Raw genomic sequence first — 22226 nt, 5'->3', positions numbered from 1 at the left:
GAAAATAATGTTCCAGGGTTTGCAATATGGAGATATTAATTCAGGGTGATAGAAGTATCAAAATTTTCCTTATTAAATAGAATTATATTTTTACAAAGCTAATATTTGTTCATAAAGACATTAGGCCTTGTTTCTACATGCATTTATAAGAGGAAAATTACCACAATATCTGTGGTGATTTTAAGATAAATTAAAACAAGAAACAAAGAAAAATTACCACAGAATCTCCACAACAGAGCTAATCAATTAACTAAGAGCAAAACTGGTAAGATCAAAACCAGGAGGTATTCAGGACCTCTGCCTCTCAGTGGATTAGACTGTCCTTGCAAGTACTTCTCTTGAAAATTTCAGAGAAAAATACAAAATTCAAATAAAGAGTTACATATTCAGAGATACTTAGCAGGGAGAAAGTGTGGCTTATTCAATGCTGTCCACATAGGGTCCTTCAAGAAAAACTACGGCAAATTGTAATCCTAAGCCTACCCTTAATCACACATGCACAGGGAACACAGGATTGCTAAGTCTAGCAAACAAAGATAAAACAGAATACTTATTTGTAAGGCTGAACTGGCATGAATTCAGATTTCAAATACACTTTGAATTTTTAACAGAAGTAATCAGATACTGTGTGAACTTAATGGATCATTTGTCAATATAGTGAAGATACAATGTTCTTCTAAATGACAAATGCATTACAGAATACATTTCATTTGAAATAGGAGTCAGTATATATTCTCTAACTTGGGCTATGAAGGGGATCAGATCAGAAAACATTGCTTCTTTCTGGAGTTAACTTACCATCTTCTATAAATGTCTGAATGGTATCTATGGTACTCTGTCCAAAGAATTAGGATTAGACTGTTGAACAGTGGCTGGGCTACCAATGAGGTAACTATTTTGGAGGGGAGGAGGGGGAATAGCTTAGACGAAGCCAAAAATTAAAAAAGAGAAAAGAGTTACAGCTTATCTTAATTAAAATAAGGAATAGGTAGAAGACCATATCAAGTCTTCATTTCACAATAAAAAGACTATTCAAGTCTATATAATTTTAATTAAACATCTGAGTCTACATGGTGTTAAGACAGCAATACATATGAGAAATTACAGTTTTATTAAGTTTTCACAGCTGTCTACATAGTCTTGGGAGAGCTACTGTTAGCAATCCTTAGCATTAAAATATATTTTCACTGCTAATGTTCTATTTTAAATCCTCACTTGATGAGAATTAAGTTCCAAAATACATAAAAAACATAGTTCAAAAATAAAAGTGGAAAACATTCACATTATTTTAATAGTTGGATTTATTTTTCAAGGTTAGCACTATTCCACAGTATTTGTCAAACAATGTCCAACGCGTCAACTAAGTTCTGCTCTGTTTAGCTTTTTCATACATTGTTATTCCAAAACATTAAAAACTACAAAGTATGCACCATTAAATATCATATATTTTACTTTAAGGTAACAGGTCTTGAGTTTAAAAAGTACTAATTACAATTCATCATCCCATTTTTTCCACTGAACCTGCCAGCTTCATTTGCCTTTGTATTTGGTACATTTTGGGTATTCTCAGACCAGAAACATTCTCAGACAAGCAACCCAGTCTAAATCAGAAATCCAAACTTGTCTGGTTTTGAAACTTTTCCCTGTAACATCCTTGTGCATCTGTGCTTCCTTCTCTAACTTAATATATTCGATAGTTATTGGATAAGTATGTTGCAAGATTTGTTTGACAAATGCCAATCACACATCATAGGCAGTATGGCACATGACAGCCTTCCTTTAAGCTGCTATTGCTCTATGTAGTAAAGAAACTGGGACGCTAATTGAGCTTTGAACCTAGTTACTAAAAATGTGACAAGTGGGTCAATCAATCAGGATGAGAACCCCCAAAAAAGTAACAATTGCAAACTGTTTTGCAGTAACTGATTTTGTGATCACAGAAGAAATCTGTGACCAGAAATGCAGTCATATATATGGCTGTAGCACTGTAGTCCTAGTTCTTCTGCTTTCTCACTGCCTGATTGCCAGGACAAGGTATGTCTGTGGTCTCTGTGCATGAAACAGCCATTTTTGCCTGCTAAGAGAAGCAGTTCATTTAAAGTCACATTCAGCTCCTGCAGGCTTGACTGGTTTTGCTTAGTACAGGCTGTACCTACCAAGTCTGTAATAAGCCCGTGTTAACTGAAGTTTCTCCAAACTGATTAACTTGTCTACGTTTAAGGAAATGCATTACTAGCAGTAATAGAAAATAGGCTGAGAAAGTCCCTTGAGAGGTCATCTGGCCCATCCCTTTTCCCACAGTATCCTGACAGATTATTTTCCAGCAAGTTAATAAAGATTTCCAGTCTTCTAAATTACAAAGCACCCCAAGACAATCAGTTACAGTGCTTCACTGCCCAAATCTTTTATTGTCTAGTTCTGTTCTTTCTGTTTAAAGTCCTGAATTATTAATATTATATGAATAGAGTCTATTTGGATTGTTCAGCTTAAAGGTTTTCTTAAGAAGTGAATTTGGAAGCAGGAAACTGTATTAACTGGCTTTTGTCCAGTTCTTGTTCCACAAGTGATTTAATGTTTACGAGAAAAAGTGATTCTTTTACATGGAAAGTGCTATGTGCATTTAAAGAAGGTGATTAAAATAACATAATCTAAATACCTAGTGTTAAAAGGTATGCAGTGACAATCTTCAGGCAAATCTAAACTTAAAACCTGAACTTATTCACACTTCTGTTAAGCGCTGTCTTCATGTTCTTCCTGGCATGAAAAAGTTGGATAAAATCTCAGCTTGTTCTGAGAATATTGTCAAATATACCACTTTAGAGCAATGTGTCTTCACTTTCAGCCATATGGATCTGAACTCTTGTTGAAATACAGTGAATTGCTGAGAGGTAGGCCAATGAATGGTACAGGGACCAGCAAAAGGCTAACTTTATTTTGTATGGTATTTGGCAATGTGGAAGCTGCATTACAAATCATCTGCTGCGGCAAGGATTATGCGCTTCTGGCGTCAAACCTGTGAGCAAAAGTGAAACTGACACAACTGAGCACCAGGGCACCTGAAGAAAGCTGGTATCGTGGATACAGGAAATTGGACAATTTTCATAGGGACCACAGATATCACGGAGTAACTGCACGAGCTGATACGCTAAATATCATAACCCTCTGTCACAGGCAAGTAAGGCTCCTCATGTAAATGAAACAGAACAAAGGATGTCCTCCATAGGATTTCAGAAAATGAATGGCAAGTAATTACTTAAAATTTCAGACTCCTTTGAAGTAAGTATTATCCTCCATAAATTAAAATTCTTATTAACAATCAAAAATGTACTCTTCAGATAGTATGTAGAAATGAAGACTGGAAAAAACGCATGGTCTGTCATTGGCTGCAGTTCCCACGAAAGCTTTCCAGGCCACAACTAAGTTCCTTGTTGAAACTTTTTTTCATGCAAGAAATCCTCCCTCACATAAATAGCTACACTAAAGTTAATGGGTCTGCTAATGAACTTACACATAAAACCATACCCCACTACATGTATCGCCTCAGCTCCCTAGCCAATTCCTCCTGAGACTGTACAAAGAAAAAGGTTATTTTTTAGATTGGATACCGTTAATCTGTATAACATAGTATGTTTACAATCTATACTGTTGCCTGTTAAAGAATCATGTTTAGGTAACAATTGGGAGATTAAAATGCAAAGTATAGTTTGACTGATATTAAACACAATCATTTGACTTAGGTGCATATATATAGTACTGCTCTTATTTGCATTAATATATAGAAGTTTATCTTGTGTATTCCCCTTAAAATTAGCTTTGACAATCCTAATAGACAGCAGTTAACCAAGGAATTTGTGTATGGGTCCCTATGAAAAAGAAATACAGCTAATGTCTCATATCCTCACTGTGATGTTTAGGAATGGAAGAATTTTTACAAGATTAAAAATATGAATGTTTAGTAGTCTCCAGTATTTCTTCCCTATTAAAGAAAATTTCTTATTAAAGAAAAATATCAACCACTTATTACATAAACATAGCACTGCGTAAAACGTAAACAGTGTCTGAAGCTTAGCTTGCAGAGAGCAAAAGTGGTTACTCACAAGACTATCCCAACCCACGCAGAAAATCATTAACACAGATTCAGTGCGGGTCAAGTGACTTGTACTCTCCATCACTCACAAAATCAGCTTTACTATTTGTACTCTGGTCTCATAAGTGTGCACAAGGTTCAAAATTTTTTTCTGGAGAACAAAATATTAACAAGACACTTCACCCTCTCTAAGGTCCTACGATCCCCTGCGACAAATGTGAATAACTTGCCACAGCCCATTGTAAGTCAGCTCATGACTACCTGCTTTCTCCAGATTAATTTTTATAGTTAATCTCACTTTTCGTAAATATATTCATACCTACCACATAAAAGAGGAAACGAACGATTGCTGGTCACCCTGGAGTATAACAGAGCTGTTTAGCAGAGAATTTGTGGAAGTTTCCTGTGAAAACATCTACCTCTTGTGCCCGAAGTCGGAACTGCCACTGAAAAAGGCTTAACTGGATTAATCATTCCAGAATATAACTAAATATATATAGATTATTTCTCTTCAACAATGATACACAGTAAAACCAGCTCCTTATACTGTAAATAAAATGTCGATCTGTGGACCTGCAGGTTGCGAGCAAGCAGGGCAGCCATGGACAGTGGGGACAGTGGGGGCTGGCGCAGGGCCAAAGCCGGGCAGGCGCCCATGAGTTAGGGTCGGGGTTGGAGCGGGGGGTGGCCCGCGGCCGAGCAGGGGCAGGGCCTTGCAGGGCTGGAGGCAGTGGTGTGGCCGGCAGGGACTGATAGCCCCTGCCTGGGCTGAAATAGGGGCCTGGGGCTGGGCAGGGAGGGGGAAACTGGGGGGTGGGCAGGAACAGGGAAGGCTGGGGGTACCCATGAGGCCCGGGCAGAATAGGGGGTTGCAGACTCCCCCTGTTCACTCAGGCACCAGGCAATTCTGCTGTGCTACAGAGTCTCAGCTCTTACATACGCTCAGAGCAGTGTCTCTACCTTTGTGTGACAGAAAAACCTGTGGTCATTCCTGACTCTTCTCATAATATGTGAATTAAGTTAACGGTCAGATCTTTACTTCTGCATACTACTACATACATATAAAATACCTTTCAAAAAGGTTGAATTCTAATGCAAGTAAGTTAGATGTCGAAGTTAAGTTTACTTCAAAAATCTCAAAGTAACACTAGGTGCAAAATAAGTGCCTGATGAATGTAAATTTTTATTTTGCTGTTTGAAGGCCTAGAATCTGCATTTACTTTATATAGGTAGAAATGATCAAATGGTATCAGAACCTTTAGAGAATCAGACTTGGTGTCTCTAGCCTACGTGTTCTGTCAAACCGTGTTCTTCTGCAGAGAGTGGAATGTTTTTTTCTTCTGTTATGTGTTCTCTTTTTCTAACCCTTTTTCTAAAATTGTGTTTTGTAGGTATTTTTTTTTCTGACTTCCCATTTCCCATTCCATGCAACTTTCACACTACTTTTTCCCTTTATTGCTGTACAAGAGCTTTTCACATGCTACTTCCATGTCACAGTCTCAATTATAAGAACATAAGAAAGGCTGTAGCAGATCAGAACAAGAGGTTATCTCTCACTCTCATTCTCCAGCAGTGGCCATAAGAAAATCCCTAGGGAAAAGTAAGAGCCAGGCAAAAATATATACCTTTGAGAACTCTCCTAGACTTTATCAGTGATTGGTATCAAATTTTCTCTGCCTGTCTGTCATATGGGAAGTTGAGTGACACTCAGAAAAAATAGTCAAACAACGTACAGAAAGAAATTAAGAACAGTATTGATGAAAGTCTAAAGGATGGGAGAAGGGAAGAAGGGATGTCCTTCAGGCAAGTCAACATATTGAGTTCCTATGTAACCTAAAGCTTAGAACTACTGCTGTTTCATGAAGGCTGAAAGTTCTTTCCCATTTACAAATATTTTGCTGGTGTACTCTGTTTCAGCGTTTTTAACTGCCTACCCCTTAAAATGAGAGTGCCTGAATTTAGAAACTTATATTCATTAGCAGGTGCTTGAATAAAATAGCCTGCTTTTAAAGGTACTAATTCTGCTTAAATTATTTTTTGCTGGAAAAGCTGTAAGTCCTCAGCTTGTTTGAAAATCAACCGTTTACGAAATTAGACTGGCAAAATGTGGATAAGAGACAGAAAGCCATCAGCCATCAGAAGCAAGTTTGAATGGGAGCTTAAGACAATACATGCAGAAAGAGGACTTACAGGGCTCCAGATCTGCTGAAAAAGTAACTTGGAAACTGTGCAGGAGGAAACTACTGTCTGCTTTTTGTCTCTCTGTTTTCAGGGAATAGGACTTTATGTACAAAGCTGCATCAAAGAAATATTTTTCTCAAGGCAGAAAGAAGACTGTTTGGTACCAAGGGTGAAATCTGTTTGATGCTTTCATCTTCTTCCCTGCTCCCCCCCCAAGCCCACATCTAAGTGAATGTGTGCATGGGTGGGGTAGTGTTCTCCACTGCTCTGTGTTATCTTCTGCCCCAGAAGCAAAGCCCACTGCGCAAAGCTCTGCTGAGGAGAAGCAGATGCAGACCACCCTGGCCACTGTGTAGGTGTGGTATTCCCTGCTGTCCCACTGCATTCCTCATCCCACTGGCGTACTCCTAGTATCCAGACTAGTCTGCCAGGTTCCTCTATGCAGCTTGCTCAGTTTTGCAATTTCAGAATAGCTGACACTCCTTTTGTATGTCCCTGAAGAATTGCTCCTTTTGTACAACACTAGCTGTTACTTTGACTTTGCTTATACCATCAATTTCTTCTAACAAAAATAAGCATGAAAAGCCCTGAATATTGGGTAACAACTCAGACCAAATCCAGACAACTACCCTTCCCTGCTGAACACGCAGTAAAAGGAGGTAATAGAAATACAGCTGTCTTCTTTCACTAGCATTTCATGAACTAGTCACTAGTGATAAAAAGAAGGAAGAAATGCAGACATCAAAGGCCAGAGAAGCAAAACTGTATGATAAGAACAGTGTCAGAAGGTTTACATGACATACTGAGAAATCTTTAAGCACTGTCAGGGTTTGAAAGGAAATCCATTATACCTAGGTCCTCTGCTCTGAGCTGCTAGCTGCTTGACTGATCTTCTTCTGAGTAATATTCATATCTACAAAGATAGCAATTCAATTCCAAAGACTTTTTGTAAGAAAGCTTTTCTCTTTTGAGTCCAAGTTCAAACAAAGAGGTATAAAAGATGAAATAGAATTTTTCCTCTTTAACAGTATCATCTTATTTTGTATTTTCTTTCACAGGAAAACAAATGACTAAGATAATCTGGAGTCTAGAAACAAAAATCTGGATCTTAGTTTATTGTTACAGGGGAAAAAGAATTTTTGCATAAGTTACACTGGCTGTTTTGACTGAAGCAGTGAGAAGAAGGGGTGAACTCCATTGTGGTGCACTGGATCTAATGACTAGAGCACAGAACGGTTACAAATCAAAGGACTAGACAACCAACAAGCAGCAACCGGGTGTACCTGAGAGCAGAACAGAGCACATCATAGATATGACATCTCAAGCACATCTTACAGATAATCATAATAGCTCTATATATACCTTTAACATTTTTAAAGACTAATCACAGGGGTTTGGCAGAAGTGTATAAACATTTACTTTCATGACTTCAAAGACCAAATGGAGAACAAGAGCTGAGGGGATAAATAAGACTGACAACAAAGGATTTTTCTGTGTTTCTCTCAAATAAAACAGAAAGCCTCACTGAAGTTTCAACTTTTGTGAGCAGTATGGGATGTAAGCCTGACTTGGCATTCTTCAAGTGGAGATCTGGTAAAAAGGTGTATTCCCATTTCTTAGAAGAACTGAGAAACAGAGAGGTGGTATAACTTTAACTCTCTTTCTACTAGACTACCTGCCTTTGGTAGAAGTTGAACCATACCATTAGATAATATATGTGCTAAATTTCTTCATTATCTGCACAGAAATTCCCAGTTATAGTGTGTGGACTGTTGGTGCCACACAGAGCACTTCTGCGCATAGCTTGTACAAAGTTGGCTTGTCACTTGCAGTTTATCATTTTCAGCTGCTGAGCTATATTATAGGACAGCTGGATTTCCACACCTTTACACAGCTGCAACAGCCATAGTGAACTAAACTGTACCAGGTAGGAATAGTTGCACCTGCTTAGACCAAAGGCCCAACTAGCCCTAAACACTTTAAACAAATGTGACTAGATTCCAGATTCTTATGGAAGAGTATCAGAGCAAGGAAAGTATGTAATTATACCTCTCTGATAAACTTGTGGTTCAGGGACTTCCTGAGCCAGAGATGATATCTTTGTATTTAATAACTTCTTCTTCCATGAATTTGTCTTGTTCTTTGAACTCATGCACACTTTTGGCATCAACAGTATCCCATAGCAGATATTAAAATCCACATTCTAGTTATGTGTTGTATGAAAAAAGAATTATTTTGTTTTGGACCTGCAATCTGCCAAATTCATTTGATTCCTTCTAGTCCTCTTAGCAGATGAGGGAATGATTCATGTTCTTTGCGATTCATGATTTTATAGATCTCTATCAATCGTCTCTTTTACAGGCTGAACTGTTCAAGTCTATTTAGTTTTTTGCTCATATGTAAGCTGTTCTTTACCTTGATCTTTATTGTCATGATCTCTGTATCATTTCAATTTTGTTAAGTACATTAGGAGATTGGCACCAGGACTGACTACAAATCATCTGTATTTAAATGCAGCCTACGTTATCAAAAAAGTTTGTCAATCCACATGCAAAATAACTTTAGTAATAAAGAGTTCATACATAGGCACTATATTTCCTTTATTTTAGTCTTTAAAATAAAAGTGAGAAATCTAATTTTCTTCACATAATTTTTAAGGATTTTCCTTCTTCGGAGTATGTGAAAAAACGCCATATATTACAGTGATTAGTAACACTAGAAGTAGCACTAGATGAACCGAACAAATTAGAAAAAAAAAGAACAGATATCAGAGATACACTGTAAAGTGAAACAGAATTTCCACATAAATCGTTCTTACTTTGGGCTTCCTACAAATTGTTTAAAGAAACAACACACATATCCTTGTCTGAGACATCATAGTTCGGTACAGGAAAACAACTTATTGATTTAATTAGCTGAGTAAGTGAGCTCCTTTAAGATCACAATCTGTAGGTTGCTGAGAAACCCTTACCTCCTTCCAAGCCAAGTCAGAGAGACTGTTCAACAAGAAGTCTGGAGTTTACTAGGTTATGAATGGTCACTATTCTGAAGTGACTGCAAGGGGAGTCTGTGACATCTGTGACAAAAAAGGCTAGGTTTTTTTTTTTCGCTTGTCTGAAATTACCATCTGTGTATCCAGTGTTATTTCCAAGATAAATCTTCAACTTCCTCATTCTTGATCAGCCAGGAAAATAATTTATTGGCCTTTTCACCCCTTTCATATACAAGTGCACTTGAGTGTAGCAATTGCTTGCAGATCTGATTCTCAGCCAGTTCATTATGTTCTTTCCAGAAACCATTTATAAATTATCATACATTAAAAAAAAATTCTGGTGGGATAAGTAATTTAAATGTTTCACCCTTAGGAAAATGTGAGGAGTAACCATTTCTTGGCAATGAGCTTTTTTTTTCTCACTTTGTTACTCCTCCAGTAACAGACTCCCTAGGTTTCTCCCACAAATTCTATTACATCTGTCTAAGAATCTCATCCTCTGCAATCTCTACCATCTGAAAGAGCTGTGGTGTTTTTCTGAGCCTTCATTTCTCCTCTTTGCTCCTTCTTATTTAGAAAAATAGTTTTCTACTTTTCTTTATTGCTTAATTCCAAGCTCCACTTATATTTTGTTTTTATGTTATGGGTATTCATTTACAATCTGATTAGGTTGTGTCCTCAGATTGTACCGAAATACTAGAAAAGAAGCTGAATATCCTTGGGTAGAGACTTTTCTGTTGCATGCCATCCTTTCTCATCCTGTGGAATAGGATACACACTGAGTGCAGCAGGAGTAAGAAGATGGTATGTTTGAAGGACGTTGTGCTCCAGCAGTCCAGATAGCGGAAAGTATTTGGATGCTATATGCACTCAACATAGATAAGACCTGTTCTTAGACTGCTGTAATCTATACCAGGACTGATGCTTAACTGACCTCAGGATAAGAAAGTCACAGCATGCTTACCTCTAGCCTTCTTCCTACTTATGGAGTAGTTGTGCAAAATTGCCTAATTTTTCTTTTTATTGTTGTGTATATTGTAATTGCTGTTTACTCAGCAGTAAACTGAATTGAAGTTCGTTAGGACAGAGGTATGTTTCTGTACCTTATTGGAAGATAGAGACTTACACTCCATAGCGTTCTAATTATCCTGTCATTCCTTCTCGGAATGTCTGGCATTTTATTTCTGCCAAATAATTCACTTGCAGTACTAGTAGAGAGCAAACGCAAACACAAAGGTGAATTAGCTGTTCCAGTACGATTTGAAGATAAAACATGGAGGATGCCCAGGTAAATGTGTAGGCCGAAGTCCTTAGTGAGTGCAGCTTGATTTTCTTTTTAATACTCCAGACCTATTTCCAATGATCAAGGGATGCATTTCAAAGTGAGCCTAACTCAGTGGAGCTTTTAGATAATGGCTAGGAGACAGCATGATAAAGAAAAGAAGATATGTTATAATAAACCATGCTTATGTATCTCCTTTGTAGAGCTTTTAGCCTTTCCAGACTAACATAAAAAATATTTTTAAACAAATCTGCTAGTTTACAAAATTTAACTAACAAACTGTGAAATACTGGGATAGACAGGAAAAACTGTGTTTTAGTTTGTCAGATAAGGCAAACCCTTACTGAAGTCTAGAGCTGCCCTCAACCTACTAACATGTCCAGCTAAACGTGATACAATATAATTATTTATGTAGGCATAAAGTTTTTAAAAGTTATTTAAGCCGCATTGCTTAAAGCACTAAAAGAAGATATTTTGCTCTAACTTAACTAGATCCTATGTTTGTCTACATTAGGAAAAGCAGAAGATAAATTGGAAAACCCATGTCTGCAGTTGGAAGAAAGTAATCTACTGCCCTTTTTACAGGAATAGATCTAGGGGAAAACCTAAACTTGACATTAACAAGATAAATCAAGACAGACGCCGTAACTTGCAACTGCGTTAGAAAGGAAGTTGTGGTTATCTGGGACATTTGTATGAATCCTGCAACGCCATGAACTTCTTTTTCTAGTCAAGATAAGTCCTCTGAGATATAAGATATCTTCTAGCTCTATAGGAGTACTTTTAAATTGGGATACTGTACAGTAAACGTAACAGCAGATTTGAACATTGATTTGAACATTTAAAAAGTCTTGAATGTAAGCTTAATCTTTTTAATTCCAAGATACTCTCTACCGAAAAGTAAGACCTAATTTTACATATATAAGAAAGTTATAATTCTAGTAATACTTATTTTGCATGTTTATATAAATTACTAAGAACTCATGTAGTTCAAGAATCCCTTTCTTTCTCAAGAATTTTGTCTTGTGTTGTATTATTTTTTGTCTTGTGTTCTTTTTTTCCTTTTGCTTTGTACTTTTCCCTTATTTCTAATTTCACCACAATTTTCGTAACTATTGGGAGGAACATTGATTGACGGAGCCAGAAGGCACTTATGGTCTTATCATTTATGTAAGTTCTGTAGGAACAAAAGAGAATCTGGGGCCTGCAGGTTTCAACATTGCATACGTGAAATGCTCCTGTGGATAATGTGGTAGCCAGCTCTCCTAAGAAAGGATAGAAAACAGGTGCTTTTGAAAGAGCAATGGTCCACTTTCACTACAGTCCCAAATCTACATTCATTTGGAGAGAGGTAGATCAAAGATTTTTTCAAAACCACTAATTTTCTTACCTGCATAATAACTTTCCCAAACTAATCTGGAACACTAGCAGCTGAGTTCATACATCATATTGAAAAACACTTCTAAAGACAACCTATTATTCCAGGTTAGGGAAACACCTCCCAGTGTTTAATTTTAAACTAACTGATTATCAATTAGATTTAAAAATTATTACATATTTTAAAATCTTAATATTCAGAAGTTTGTATCATATCATTACTTTTCTTTCATCAATGGCATTAATATTTACTAAAAAATGTAAACAGTCAAAAGAGATATATCAGAATATTCTGATATAGTACACATATCTGAAAGTATAGAAAATATCAGCAAAGTATTTAACATCTTAGAGTTTCTTTCACATACAGCTTGAATTCCTTTAAAAAATAAGTTATCTTACCTTTTTCAGTATGATGAACAGTTTATTAATAAACTGATCCACAAGAGGGCACCAGGCAAGCATACGGCAGCCCAGTTCAGCTGAAAAACAAAATGGACATTAATGTACCTGGTAAAAAACATTGCAAAATATCTTCTGTAAAAGCTTCAGAAAGCTGAGAAAAGTTAATTGTGCTGAATAACTTGAAGATTTTTTTTCCATAAAATGCATACTTATATACAATATGTGAGTTTTGATGAAAATGCATATATATTTACCCATATAAACACATCTTCCATTCTATAGAATACAGGCAGGTAAAATTCAGTGCAATTAGTTTTTAAAAGTAATGCCTATACGTAAGGCATCAGATGGTTGTTTACGTCCATGAATGGAAGATTACAAAACTATGCAATTTACCACTTATATATAAGTATTAATTATGATGATGTTACAATACAAATGAATCATGGAGGCAAAAAGGTTTCAAAAAGAAACATGGTGAGTGGAAAACTGAAAACGCAAAAATCTTGACTGTTTCCCATTTTAAGCCTTGTGTAACTTTTTATTCTGTGTAATAACCAGAAATACAGAATACTGTAATGAGTGAATATACATGGAGAATTTTGATTCAGTAGTATTTTGTCATTCATAATTCAGTAATTTTGAACTAATTCTGTACAGGTATAAATGCAATGTGCTTATACTTCATAGTGATCTTGAAGAGTTAATATAGCCAGGAGAAGGCTATTCAAGGAACTGCTGTGGCATATTTCAGACTAATAGCAAGAACTGGTAACAGGAGTTTATACTTATGCCTCCTGATAGGACTGTTCAAAGATACTTCATAGATCTTTCTATAATATTTGCTTTCTGTTCTCAGTTTCAAGGCTTCCCTGTTATTATCTACTTGTCTTTTTGCATCATGGTCCCATGATCATCAGCCTCAACAGCCCATTTGTCTGCTTCTCCTCATGTTTGCATTCCCACAAATTTCCCCAAAATAATCTACAAGGCTACTGTTCTCTTTTCCTATTAATCCTTCCTCTAACTTTACTCTTAAAGTGTTCTATGTAATAATAAGAGGAGAATTAGTTGGTTACACTTAAGGTGTTTCTTGTTGCTAACAATAAATACATATATTTTACAGATTTGTACAAATGAACAAGCAGTAAAAACCCTCTTGCTTCAGAGAACAGGCAGTCTCAAAAGGAATTAGAATAGATCTTAAAAGACTATGGGCTTGACCTAGCACAGCAAGTCAACTCTTCCTGCACTGTATGTGCCTTATACAAAACAAAAGATGTAAGTCAGGGACCCCTTAACATATGCATAACCATGTTTGGGAACAAAGTTCAAGCGCTCTCCACAATTAGATTTCAAAGCAATGGATGGTTTTAAGAAACGAGTTGGAGACAATTTTGAAGGGCTGCTAGTATGAATTCTCAGATTTCTGTGTAGACCAGGGCAATATCTTACAGATTTTGGAGGAGAGAAATAACTGTCCTTTTTCCCTCTGGTTCTGACCAAAAGCTCCAGCACTGCAGTCTACTCTGTTTTTTGATCCTTCAGAAATCAGGATCTCCGATTCCGTCTGAGCTTGGATGATTAAGAGGTCTGCCTCAAGTCAAAAATCACATTATGGGAAGAGTATCAACAGTTACTGTGACAGTCTGAGGTAGTTATAATGAGGAGATATTTATATCTGCAGGGAAAGAAAAGTAAGTGGTCGTTACTATAAGTAAGGCTAAGGGACTGTACAAAAAATAGTCTAAAAAAACAATGGGTAAAATGGTGACAGTCAAAGATGTTCAGGTTGTGACTGGAAGTCCACAGTGGCTTTTCTCACTACAAGCCATGGTTTTCAAGGGAGGCTGTGCTACAAAGAAAAAAAAAAAAGCTGTGAGTGATCATAAAATGAAACTGAAATGTTGGCATCCGTAGAAGGCAAAAACTAAGGCAGTAAGAAAGGTTAACTTCTTCCCCTGCAGCACCAGGAGCTATTCTTCTGATACCTGGAGATGTCTTAGGTGACATCTTCTCTTACAACAGCTTCACTTACTTCATAATTAATGTGTGGGTACCTCCTTTTGTCAAGTTTATTTGCTTGGCAATGACAGTTTTGGTCAGAAAGCATAAGCTGGTAAAGGACAAGCAATTCAAACAAGCTATTTAAAAATACTATGACAAACCACTTTTTTCTCTCTTTTTTTCTCTGCAAGAGAAAAAGTAGTGATTGTGAACTGTAACCTTTCAGAAATTAGTTCAATTCTCTGGATGAAAAGGTTGGACTACATTAATACGTTATGTCAGCAGATGGACAGAAAGGCACTTCAATGAACACAGATTATTCCTTAAAAGGCTGGGGAAAATGAGCTTATAAAAAGAAATGAGCTTATACAAAGAAATTAAGAGAAATCTTCCTCATACAACATCTGACTATCCTTTTACATTGTCTGGCCTCTCGTGTTCAAGGTGCTGTCGGTAATGTAGGCTACACCACCATTGCTTTAACGTTGATTTCTGTTAACTCTGGAAACAGCACCATCTCTCTATCAGACTATAATGTCCTATGAGCGTTTCTCTTTCGTTTTCATTTTTACCTGCCCTTACGTGCAGCAGAATTCAGATAGCTTATCAGATTTGGCTTTTAGTTACCTCTTCAGCATTCAACAACTCTGATGAAAGCTGTTCTGCATTACCAGAAACAATCCTGCAGTGAAGTCAACATAAAGTACGTACACTTACTGGCAAACTGGTTGATTTGTAATACGTATTACAAGAAACAACGGGCGAGCCGATAAGGGCTATACTTGAAATTTTCCTTGTGAACCAGGCACAGCTCATTTCAGGCCTGCAAGGCCCATCGGCATTGGTGATGGAGGATAGTGAATCAGTAGATTTGAACAACTTGGGCCGTTTGTTCCCAAACCTGCGATATGCACGTCCGTGAACGGCGGGCGAGAAAACCGCTGTACTCAGGGGGTACCGGAGGGCTGGGGGCAGTGTGTGCCTGTGGCTGCCACGCATCCCGAAGCTGCCACGGAGGATTTGTGTTGGAGACTTTTTTTTTTTAAATTTGTTCTTTCCCCAAGACCGAGGGGAAAGAACCGAGGACTGGTCTTCAGCTCACGGCACGCCAGGCCCCGAGAGCTCCTGCCCCAGCCAGGCCGCCGTAGCCGAGAGCCCTGAGGGCGGACGGAGCAACAGCTTCTCCCCGCGCTCCCCCTCGAGAGGCGCCAGGCGGCCCGGGGCCGGCGGGTGGGAGGGCAGAAGGACGCAGCAAGAGGAGCAGCTGGGAGCCGCCTAGGCCTGCACTTCCCCCCGCCGCCCGCCAGCAGCCGTTAGGGGAGGGGGCGCCAACGGCCGGACCGCGGCCTCGCGCCCCCCGCGCCTCACCCGCGGGCCGCGTTGCCGCAGCAACAGCAGCGCTGCGGGGCAGGGGCAGGGGCAGGGGCAGTTCCGCTCCTGCCGCTCTGCCCCGCCCCCCGCCATGTGACCGGCCCCGCCCCGCCCCGCCCCGCCCCGCCGTGCTGGCGCGCGCAGGCCGCTTCCGGGAGGGGCCGGGGGGCGCCGCGGCGGCAAGTTTCGCGGGGCGGCGGCGGCGGCATGGCCGGGAACGGCCTCAGCTACAGCGAGCAGGGCGGGGAGGCGGCGCCGGAGCTGGCGCAGGAGGCGGCGCCCACCACGGCGTCCTCGGTGCCCGCGGCCTTCGGGCTCTTCAGCAGCGACACCAAGAAGTAAGGGGGCGGGCCGGGAGGTGCCGTCGCCCGGGGTCGGCGGAGACGGGCCTGGGCGCCGCGGGCTGGCGAGCGGCGGCCGCCGCGGGCGAGCAGGAGGGGGTGAGGGTGGTGCTGGCTGGCGTGACCCTGCCCTCAGGCGTGAGGAGGTGCCGGGGCCTCTTCCCGGGCTGCTGGACCGGGACGGCCCCGGGAGGTCGGTAGCAATGAAGCAGCGCCTCCGGTGTCCGTTTTTTAACCCCTCGTTACTCCGCGGAAAAGTTCAGTTGCTTAGGTTTAAGGTGGTCATGGTGGCATGAAGAATAATCTTACAGTTTTTTTTTTTTTCAAGAACTGTCCATAATTTTTCATCTCTCTTGACAACTGAACACGCTGACATTCATTTCATTTTGCCCTCAAGTGGGTCTTTTAAAAAAGTGCTGAAAAGTGTTATGTGGAAGCTGCAGTTGGAAAGGCTGGTGGCGATTAGGTGGCCCGCTTGAAGTGGGAGGGTGTTACTAGTTCAGGGTGTTGATCGGAAGTCAGAATGAGGAAATGGGGGAAAATGCACTGGCCCGTACAGCCTGGAACTCCACCAAGGAAAGCTGAATAGGAGCGACAAAAAAACGTGTCTAAATGGAAGGATCAAGAGGCTCACTAAGCCAGAGATGTTCTTCAACAAACTGGAAATCTATTCTTAGACCAGCTGATCAGAAGGACCATAAACTAAGGTCTTGTTTACATTAGGAAATCACTAGTTTGTTCTTCAGTTTGATTGCTCTGCACAAAGAGAGCATCCATGCTTAGAGACCTCGACTGGTGTGATGGTTTTTATGCCACACCAAAGTAACGTCACAGGAAGGTGAGACAGAAGCTGACTGGCCTTCTCTGTTTGCCAAAAGAGCCACAGTTTTGTGTTCCTGCTATTACACTACATCCTTTGCTTTTTTCTTTCTCTTCCAGTTAAAATTTTTGCTGATCGTGCATGCCCTCTCCTGACTTGTGCATTATAGCTGATTTATGTTGTTTGCACCCTTCTTTTCTTGTTCCCTCCTATGGAAACAACTTTCTGCTTTATTTTTTTCAACCTCTGTTCTGCTTTTCCACAGAGGGAAGTACCCCTGATCGTGGTCATAATTTTATACATAAGTTGTTTCAACCTAGATTTCAGACTTTTTTGCAGGTAAAATACTGTAATACGTTTTTCTGGACAGAGACGCAAAAGTGAGTGATTTTTACCTGAGAGTGCCTGGTGGTCTGCCTGAATAAAACTCTGGTCTCCTGAGGCTTGGTGTACGTGTGTTCATATATGATCATCTTTGAACATGGAAGAACCAGGGTAGCTGAGAAGACTGTGATATGTATGTGTGCCTATTAATCACCCCTCCAGGCTTGCTATTAAAGGAGGGGAGAAATCTTGTAAAGGAAAGGCTTGAGAGGGAAGGAGGCTTTGATCTGCTTCGTCTTTACAGCTGACAAACAAAGACTCCTTGAAATAGGAAATTATCCCTGATTTAAATCTGTGTACGTAAGCCCTTAATATGGATTGGAGAGTTGAAGAATGAACATTATATAGAAAAGACTGGTGTTTTTAGGGTGTGACAGAGCTGGTATTCTACCACTGGACTGCAGGAGAGGATTATTACTAGAAAAGAAGGGAGAGAGACCAACACATTGTGTTCTCTCTGGAAAATGCAGAAGTCATTTATCAAGCATTTGTGCACCATCTATTCAACTCTGGTAACGGCTCAAAGTTTCCTTATTGAGAAACAAATAAAATTTTCTTTCCTTAGAGCTGAAATGAAAGTCTCCTAAAATGGTGGCTCTACTCCAGATTGAGGACACCGTATCTTCAAGTGTTTTGGTTTTGTGTTCTTTAAGCTAGGCAAATCTGATCCCTCCCTACCTGGCATATAGGAAAGTGCAAGTTATTTCTGCATCATGTATTTTAAAATATGAGGTATTGGGGAGATTTTACTGGTGAAATAAAATTACTATTATGGCTTTTCAGGGTTCTGTTTGCTGATCTCTTTTGATTGTCACTCAACACTGCTATGCTATATATGATCTTAGATATGTTTATGTCCCATATCACTGTGGTGGTGGAGTGCTTGCCAAGCTTCTCTTGTTGCTGTGGAAGAGAATTTCCGCTTAGGCCTATGGATGATGTAAGAAGTACTTTTCTTCTTCAGCGAAGTGGAGGAGCACAAGGTAAATATATGGCCCAGAATGTCAGCAGAATAGCTCTTGGACCAAAGAACTGCACTTGCTTCTTGAAAGTCAATCTGAATAATATCATGTGGTTTAAAATATAAGTGTTAAGACATTATTCTAAACACCTCAAAAAAAAATCCCAACCTCTTTTCTTTATGTTGTCTGTCTTCTGTTAGTCATGAAGTGGAAGTAAGCCAGTGCTTCTGAAGATCCAACAATAATTTTTTGAGATTGAGACTGTCTTCAGTCTTGCCAGAGATCGTTCTATGCAATAAGTGTTATAAGTTGCACAAAGAGGCACAAATAAGCATCAGTAGACTTAACACTGAAGTCTAAAGTTGACTTAATAAAAGCTATTTTTCTGTTTTGATCATTTCGGTAGAAATACTCAGCTAAAGTACTTATTCTCTAAAAGGTCTAAAAGAGCATCCCTTAGTGTCAAAAGTCCGGATGTTTTCTTCTGCTTGCTCAAGCTTCTTCTTTTTTTTTTCCTTCAGCAATTCTATGATTCATTCATTAATTTTCAATCAAAAATAGACTCTTCAGTCAATAAACATAGTATTTTCTTGATATGTTAGTAGTGTGGTTTGGTTGAGACAACATGAAATGTGAATTTTGAAATATTTCAGCACCTTGGAAACTATCTGTCGTGATGGCATCTAGAATCTGAGGAAGTGGAAAGATTTGATTGATAAATAATAGTGATGAAATGATCTTTGAAAAAATGGTTATCTTGGCACAAAGAAGTGGAAGTGGATTGCATGCACCATATGCAAACAGCGTGTTTCACGTTAGTTACATACTGTATGCACACAATACAGTGAAAAAAATTGTAGTTGTTGAAATAGAACTTTGATCCTACCTCAGTCGGGTAACTGTTGTCCTGTCTTTCAGGACAAAAGAGGTGAGGAAAAAATTAGAATTTATTTTAAACATTACTATTATATAAATTAACAGTAAGTATAAAATATGCATAAGGAACTGTTTTCTTGCTGTTTTCTGCAGAACTCTGTTGTGAAACCTCTCTCTCAAAAATATATAAGTTTAAGGATAGCTTTTTCTGTGGGTATTGAATCTTGACAAAAGAGAATATAACTTACCTCTTCAGTACATGCTCCTTTCAACAAACCTTTTGGTTAGTTGAATCATTTCAAATATGTCAGAAGTGGATCTGCTTGTCAGAGGATAGAAACTTTGTCTTCCTGCTTATTCTGTCAATAGCTGCGTAATTAAGAGGTTCTGTGCAGCCGAGATAAATCCGTCTAGACTTAGAACCTTTTCTATGGAGCAGGCCCCACTGCATGGCTGGAAATGCTTCTGTTTTCTGCTTCCCCCCCCCCCCGTCCCCCCCCCCCAAATCACATGAACTATCACATGTGGTGTTCTTTTTTAATACAACCTGAATAAATTTCTTGGTAGTCTGACACTTGTCTGTAAACTGGTTATGTCCCAAGCATAGATCAATGTCTAGGTCCTCCAGATACGCATTCACATAACCCCAACCATTTGAAAGAGAAGAGAAAGGATCAAGTTGTGAGTCACCAGAATAATGGAAATGGTATATTGTTGCCCATTACATGAGTCTTCAGGAGAAAATTGGCAAGAGCTGAGGGTCATGTAAATTGTATAGATAAGCTGAATCTAGCCCGTAGACCATAAATTGTTTTTCCCTCGTCTAGATTGATGGAATCAATAAAGAAAGAACTGCCTAGATGGGAGACTGTCAAAATCATCTGTGTAACATAGAGAGATCCTGTTTGATGCAGACCTTCTATAAGTAAATAAGATATTTTTATGGTTGCAATATGTGCCATTGCTCTATATAGAGCTAAAAGTCTAACTAATTTCCGGCATTTGAGAAAAACAAGAAGAGATAATTAATAACCCAGAATCAATGTGCAATTGCTTATGTCAGGATGCAGCTTTTACTGCCTACTATTAATAAATAAATATAGATGAAAATTTTCTGTGCAACTACAATTACTTTTGAAATTTTACCTGCATGTAATAAGGTAATAATGCTTGATCTTGGAAACAACACGCTTTCAGCAGTAAAACTAGTTGTTGCTCAATCTAAACCAAACATAAAAACTTGCAAGTGAACCACGTGAAAAACTTCAGTAGATGCTGATAAGTACAGTATTGAAGCAAATGGCAAAATCTGCAACAAACATTTTCAACTTTACTGGTTTGCATCTTTAAACTAGATTCCTGCCAAGCAAAATACATTTGTAACTTTGAAGTTTTGTTTTGTTTTTCTGCAGATCTGGCTTATGCGCTCTGTTCAGCTATTCATCAGAAAACTCGGCTGGGCTGCAAACTTTTTTTTTTTTCCCCCTGAGATTTGTAAGCCTGTCTTGCAGAGAGCCGATCTAAGAAAGGTGATTCCATTAAGATGCTCCTTCCCTGATTCTTTGTGCAGAGAACTCCCCCCCCCCCCTTCATCAGAGCTAAAACTTGCTTCCAGTAGCTGCCAGATATGTTCTTGGAGTCTTATATTAATCTAGTTTTGTCTTGGCATATCCTGTTCAACCAGTCATGGAAAGCTTGTATAGACTGCCATTTATGAAATTCTTGGAGGAGAGTCCAGCCCTAATGTTCAAGCTTGATGCATAAACTAGTTCACTGGCAAGTCTGCCCTCTTTGTCATCTGTTGTAATGGCACTATGCCCATTTTTATGGTGATATGCCAGTTTCAGTTGGATGCACAAGCCAGCAAAGATGAATGATGTGGATGAACTGATGACTCTGCGAGATAAAATCTGAACCCTGTACTAGGTGCCATGATAGTAACTATATGTAATATATGAACATGAATATGGTGTTGCAGAGCACACCTTCAAGCAGAAGTTGGTCGGACGTGCTGGCAAGCGACACACAGTGAATGTGTTCTTTTTGCCACACAGTTGGGTACATAGGAGGATATAAGCAATGAGCTGTTGATTTCCTGTGATTCTCTGTAATGCAGTCATTTAAAAATTTTTAAGGCTTTTTCTCTCAGAAAAGAGATCATTATAGTTTAAGGTCTCCACTGTGGTTTCTGCATGTTCATTATGCTGTCACATGTTTGTTTTAGACACTTGTTATAGTCTGCCTAGTGAATGGCACTAAAATGCCTTTTGGTAACATTGTTGCAACATAGGGTTGAAATTGAAAGAACTAGGTACCTGTTCTTAGTTCTGCTTTCCTGAAGACTATCCTTGTCTAGCCCCGCCACCCTCTGCCATAGGTTGTTTTCTTACGTTGAGGCCAAACTAGGATTTTTTTGGCATTTAGAGATTTTTGGCATCCTTCTGGAAGATGAACAGCAGTGCCTTGGAGTGCTCTTAAATACTCTTTCTGACATGCTGTGGGCATATATCCATAAATATCCTAACACCTTTGCAGATTTTGGCAGTGCTAGTACCACCTTTTTGGTGGTATCTTTGAAGGAGGCCTCTCTTTTTTCCTTACTATTTTCAGAAATGTTGGAGATACATAGGACAGTGAGAAGCAGTGAATAATCTCTGTTCACGTCTTTCAGATGCTGCTGAGTGACCTACAAATGTCTGTAGATTCAGATCACCAGCCTGCCCAAGACAGGCCATAAGCTGACGTAACTACTGAAGTGGCAGCACCCCGTATGCCCCTTTAGAGGCTTCAGGAAAACAGTCTCTGCCAGCAAGGATTGTTCTCTTCTTGCAGAAGCTTCTCTGCAGCCTCAGAGGCATGGGCATTATCACAAAAAGTTGCATCCAGTGGAATTCACCCTTTCAAATAATCTTTCTTGTCACTGGATGAAGTAGTATCTTTAACAATTATACTGGCAATAGTTAATCTTTGAAAGACCTGGAGAGGAATGTGGTTTAATCTAACCACTTGATGGCATATTAGCTTGTGGTCTGGTCAGAGCTTCTGAAATGTAGGTTGTTAATATATCTGCATTGATGATGACGGCAGCAACAACTTCAAAATGTTCATGTACAGATTTGCTCAAGTGTAGTTCAGGTGCTG

At 39.2% G+C, this 22226-nt stretch overlaps 1 protein-coding gene and 1 long non-coding RNA gene across 3 annotated transcripts in view; one reads left to right on the top strand and one right to left on the bottom strand.

The window, feature by feature from the left end:
- Positions 1–8556: 8556 nt before the first annotated feature.
- LOC138064785 (uncharacterized) lies at positions 8557–14011 on the bottom strand. Its single transcript, XR_011138038.1, has 3 exons — positions 13780–14011; positions 12322–12401; positions 8557–11807 (listed from the first exon to the last, which is right to left on the bottom strand). It is a non-coding gene; the product is annotated as an uncharacterized lncRNA (long non-coding RNA).
- A 1847-nt stretch (positions 14012–15858) lies between these two features.
- LOC138064474 (AP-3 complex subunit beta-1-like) overlaps positions 15859–22226 on the top strand; it is a 161430-nt gene continuing 155062 nt past the window's right edge. The window contains exons 1-2 of one of the 2 annotated variants that reach the window (XM_068927287.1): positions 17314–17380; positions 18093–18230. In XM_068927287.1, coding sequence (XP_068783388.1) covers positions 17329–17380; positions 18093–18230 — 190 coding nt within the window. In that variant the 5' untranslated portion in view covers positions 17314–17328. Of the gene's footprint in view, positions 16041–17313; positions 17381–18092; positions 18231–22226 lie in introns of those variants that run through there. The other variant, XM_068927288.1, reaches the window with a different exon arrangement.

Source organism: Struthio camelus, chromosome Z (assembly GCF_040807025.1).
Source record: "Struthio camelus isolate bStrCam1 chromosome Z, bStrCam1.hap1, whole genome shotgun sequence".
Lineage (NCBI taxonomy): Eukaryota > Metazoa > Chordata > Aves > Struthioniformes > Struthionidae > Struthio > Struthio camelus.
This window is presented reverse-complemented; position numbering and strand designations above follow the sequence as displayed.